At 36.0% G+C, this 5,674-nt stretch overlaps 1 protein-coding gene across 1 annotated transcript in view; it reads left to right on the forward strand.

Annotated features, from left to right (window-relative positions):
- Positions 1-434: 434 nt before the first annotated feature.
- vstm2la (V-set and transmembrane domain containing 2 like a) overlaps positions 435-5,674 on the forward strand; it is a 75,788-nt gene continuing 70,548 nt past the window's right edge. The window contains exon 1 of the mRNA XM_082145748.1: positions 435-698. Within this exon, the coding sequence (XP_082001874.1) occupies positions 581-698 (118 nt within the window). The 5' untranslated portion in view covers positions 435-580. The remainder of the gene's footprint in view (positions 699-5,674) is intronic.

Here is a 5,674-nt window from a genome sequence, read left to right on the forward strand (position 1 = left end):
CACCAGCGATGACGTTGATCTTTGACCGTTTGCGCGACGCCATTTGCATTAAGATGCTTGTGATCTCAAAAATCGGCTTATTTCTTATTTGAGTCACAGAAAAAGCAGATAGAACTAGGAAAAAACCATAATGTGCATTTCAAGATTCACATTTCTTGTTCTAGCCATAGTGCCATATTGAACATTCAATAAGTTACATTTACCTCAGAAACATGTTCAACTGGATTTTTACCGCCACCAGCGATGACCGTTGATTTTTGACCGTTTGCGCGACTCTTCACTGTAAAAAATCTCTTCGTAATATTATTCCGCCTGATTGAAATTGCCTAATGACAGCCACCGCACTCCCACTCCTGGTGCTGCATCCCTCCGCCGCGTTGATTAGATCCGGGGAGTTTCTCTTCGCGGAGAATCAAATCGCATCAGTGGGCGACTGCAAACACACACAGCCTCCTCTCATCCTCTCCTGCCGCTGCCACCAGGGACAAAAACCACCAGTAAACACTCACCACACCTGGATCTATCTCTTACAGCCGTATATTTTCACCTGATGTGAGAGAGTGTTTTACAGGGAGCAGTGATGGGCGCGTTTGGAGTGATTCTGAGGAGTTTACATTGTATGGGACTCTATATCCAACTTAGTGCCAGTCTCAGACAAGCTGGAAGCGACGACGTGGAGAACCACATCTCCAGTAACGGTAAGATTTGTGGGATCGATCCGGTTCTGTACTCGAAGATTCACGGGTTTGAGGTCCGTTACGGGTGTAATTTGAAGCCGAAACGCGCGCAAACGGAACAATGATGGAGATGCGCAGAGCAGTTCATCTCAGACCCAGACCACACAACTGCACTGTGCTTATTGACAGGTGGTACCATGGTATTTGATGGTGATATCATGGTACTGGATAATTACCTTATATACCATGGTACTTTAAGGTACAACTTCAACGAATATCGTGCTATTGCCATCATTGGTATTAGGTGGTAATTGCTTGGTAGGCTACTGTGTAACATATTCATATAGACTACTAAGGTCCTTTAAGGTATTTCAAACAATACCATTATATATTAGACTAATCTAAAATATGGTATTATCATAGTTAAAACATGGTGTTTCCATTCTGTGGCTTTTTAACCAAAGTCCAGTGGCTGTTCTGTTTCATTTAATGGTGTTAAATGTTTATCTGTCCTGTGGTACTGAATGGTTACTGTATTTATATCCAAAAATACCATGGTATAAGCTTTGTGGTAATGTCCAGAAATATCATTCTGCGGCTTTTGAACCTGAACCTTTATAAAAAGTACTATGGGTCAACGAGGCAATTTAAATAATTATCGTAGAGGCGATATTATATTGATAGTCTCCAAAAACACGGAATTGCAATGGTTAAAATAAGATGTTTACATTCTATTACTTTTTATTGTGATAAAAAAGAACCATGGTATACTTAAACATGAACTATACTGAATGATTGCCATATTCATGGTGTTTATTTGGTTTTAGGTGTTTCAAAGAATACAATTGTATTGATATAGTAGTGTCTGCGAAAACATGTTTGAAATTTGGTGGTCATTTTTAACCTTGATGGTATAAGATGTTGGTTAATAATTATCATATTCATAGCTTCATATTGTTATTTCACTTAGCCTATTTGATGGGTTATACCATGGAACTGCTTTGCATTGCTTTCATAGTGAACTTAAAATGTCTTCCTTTTTAGCCAAATTAAGTTGCATGTGATTTAAAAAATAGGCCTATTTCTTATTTGCATCAGAAAAAGAACTAGAAAAAAATCATTTCTAGACTCACATTTTTTGTTCCACATAGTACCTGGATATCAAACATTCTTCAAACTATAGTAATTATACATTGGATATTTCATAAATGCCTATTCTGTATCCATTTAAGAAGTTTTTTTTTCAATTGCACGAACAATAGATGACTAATGCAATGAATAAAGCAGTGCTGATGAACCCAGGCATGCATCATGCTGATGAAAGAGTTCACACGCTGGATTGTGGGTCGCTCACCATGAAATTAAAGGGCAGAATGTGATCAGAGCTGATATTCATGAGGAATATTAAGAGGGCCGATGTAGTGGGATCGGGAAACGGATCTGAATGTGCACTGATGACATGGAGGCCTGGACTTCTGTATGATCTTAGGCTGGATTTATAGTGGACGATCAGACTGCACTGGAATACAACTAACACTGTTTCCTTCAAATAGTTTTATTGAAAGATTAGGATCATTATTTGTTGATTCACCCAAGTGTTCATGGGTAGATATGAATTTAGGCCCATTAAGTCCTATGGTTTTCTTCTCATGAAGGATTGTTTGTCTGGAAAATAGTCATAATGCAAAACAATAGACTCCATTTTCACAATGCAAAATAAAACTGCATTGTTTTTCCCTTCTGACTGGCCATGTTGTGGTGAGATTCACCCAATTAGCTCGACCTGATTGTGCTATTGTTCATTTGTGATCTAAAGCAGAGCTGGTTCCAGCGTCTCTGGAGTGATGGACAGCTTACCGTGCTCGTGTTCAATACCTGTGCGTTAGTTCCCCTGCCGCTGGGAATGCCGTGGCCTGCGGTAACGAGGCTTAATTAATGTCAACAACATCTTAAAACCTCTGTTTTCCTCTGACCTCACAGTAATGAAACAAAGAGCGCAGACCTCGCCGCAGAGCAGCACACATCAGATGAATAGCAATAGCGGAAAGTGGAATCTCATTTTCTACGCCAATAGAGTTTTAACACACACACACACACACACACACACACACACACACACACACACACACACACACACACACACACACACACACACACACACACACACACACAGTGTTTCTAAACATCCGGCTGTCCTTCGACTGTCTTCTGCTGGAGTCATGGCTGTGCTGCCTGTCTTCAAGATGTGGTAGTCAACATGAATTCAATATTCACTTGTAAAATACACAACGCCTCCTGGTCTTATAAAAATCAAGTGCCGTTCTTTCCTTTTTTTCTAAATCCTCGTTGACCGTCTTGTTTTGGATTGTGAATGTGGTTTCATGTTGATTTTAAGCGTTCATATTTCAAAGTTTGATTGGTGGATCTTAAGATCCTCAAAAAGTTCATCAGAAAAGTTTTTATGTAATTTATTCATTGTGTTCTTTTAGACCTTTTCTATTGATTGGGCGGATAAGATTCTGATGATCAGTGAATCATAAGATCAAGATCCTCAAAAAAAAAAAAAAAATTTCGTCCGAATATTTATTTATTTTGTCATTTATTAAAATTTATATTACATTATTTATTGTTTTTATTTATTTATTCACAGATCAACCCATTTGAAAGAGAAAGGCTTAAAGTCTGGGAAACCACAACAAAAAACAAAACAAAAAAATTCTTCAGAATATTTATTTATTTTGTCATTTATTTAAATTTATATTACATTATTTATTGAATTTTTTTTTATTTGTTGTTGTTGTGGTTTTCCAGACTTTAAGCCTTTATCTTTCAAAAGCGTTTATCTGTGAATCATACAATCCTCAAAAACTAACAAATTCTTCAGAATATTTATTTATTTTTATTAATTATCTTTTTGTTTATTTTTATATTTTGTGGTTTTCCAGCATTGATCTTTCAAAGGGTTTGATTACCAAATAATAAATTCTTCAGAATATTTTCTTTTATTTTGTTGATTTTATTAATTTATTTTTTATTCTTGTTTTTGTTTAATTTATTTCCAGACTTTAACCATCGATCTTTCAAAGAGGTTGACTTGTGAATCACAATATCCTTAAAAACAAATCAATTCTGTTTAGAATATTATTTATTATTTTATTTTATTTAATTAATTTAACATTATTTATTGATTTATTTATTTATTTATTTTTTTTGTGGTTTTCCAGACTTTAAGCATTAATCTTGAATATTGATGTATTTATTTATGATAACTTATTTTACATTTATTCATCATTTGTTTGGTGGTGGTTTTCCAGACTTGATCTTTCAGAGAGTTTGATTGGTGAATCATAAGGTCCTCAAAAAGGATTTGTTAATTAATTAATTAATTATTTATTTAATGAATTTTTTGTATTTTTCCAGACTACAGGTTAGATAATGCAGGTTTGGACTAAGGCGTGTATTGAGTGGGAATCTCTCTTGGCTGGTCAGGGAACAGTATTTTGTCTCTGGCCGTTCAGCGGTCTCACAGTGACCCGTTGATTCGTCTCAGCTCCTCTAATTCTCCGTGGAGCGTTGTGTTTCTCCTCTCAGTGTGTGTCCGGGTGAAGCGCTTGATCATGATGTGCTACAGAAGATCAAGGCACAGCGAGGATGGAGAAAGTCATTTTTTTAAAAGCTGTGGGACCGTTGGAGATTGTCTTCTCATAGATGCTTAAAGGCAGAGTATAGGCAATGTTTGTCATAAACACGTTTGAAACTCTCTTCAGATCCTGATAGAAATCAATAATAGAAGTGGTCTAAACATTAGAAAAATGCACATATATCTTCCATGAGAGTCTCAGGTCCAAAAAATGTTTGTCCAATCATTGCGTTCGGCCTGTGACGTTCAACTCGGAGCTGTTCACGTCCTCAGACGCTCTTCTATGGTCAAGTCAATTACCTTTTATTTATGTAGCGCTTTATACAAAGCAGCTTTACAGTAATAACAGGATAATTATTCAGTGATGTAAACAGAGTTTATTTCAGCCGTACAGCGGACAGTGTGTCAACACTATCATCGGTGTAATGAATGTGCAGCAGTCAGGTGTACAGGTCCGAGCTCTTCAAGTTGTTTGTGTTCATTATTATTGTAAAGTTATGTGCTTTGAGATATGAGGTAGTCTAACGTTGTCTCTGCCGTGTGTGTGTGTGTGTGTGTGTGTTCATGTGTTTTGATGGAGACGCTCTGAAGGGACGGTGGGATCTTATGCTTTCAAAGCCAGTTCGCTATTGCTAGCCTCTCAGAAATTGCCTTCCCTTCCTTTACATGTGTGATACTGTCGCTGAGTTAAAAGTTGCTATCATGAGAACATTGGTCTGTTTGTGTAACTGAAATACAAAGGTGAATCTAATGAGAATTTTTTTTTTAGGTCATATTTCACACCAAAATCAGAAGAAAACCATATATTTGCATAAAAATTAAGACTTTTTTTTTCAACCATTAATATTTTTGAATTCTTTTAATGACCAATAATTTTTTTATAACAAATGAATCATGCTGTCTGGGCAAAATGAGTTATTTTATTTATATCATTTTTTTTTTTTTAAACAAATGGATTAACATGGATTAAATTTGGGATAAATGTGAACTAACAAATGTGCTTTACAAATATTAATGGGATATTTTTTTTTTTATCCCCCCACAAACGTGGACAAATCGTTATAATGTTTATTTTTCTTTTCTTTTTTTGGCTTTAAATATGACCCTGAGATTTCTTGACACTTTTTATGAGATTTACCCTCAATTTTGAATCTATGATGTCTTTATTGTGTCAGATGTAGTCTTCTACATCACAATTGTGTGTATATACACACACACACACACACACACACACACACACACACACACACACACACACAAAATGAACAGAAAGCTGGCCTGTGTGTGTATGTGTTAAACCTCTGCAGTTCATGTTCATTGGTGTTTTTAACAAGTTTATTACTGGTTTGTTTACGCT

Source organism: Leuciscus leuciscus (assembly GCF_965113295.1).
Source record: "Leuciscus leuciscus genome assembly, chromosome: 18".
In the NCBI taxonomy this organism is placed as follows: Eukaryota; Metazoa; Chordata; class Actinopteri; order Cypriniformes; family Leuciscidae; genus Leuciscus; species Leuciscus leuciscus.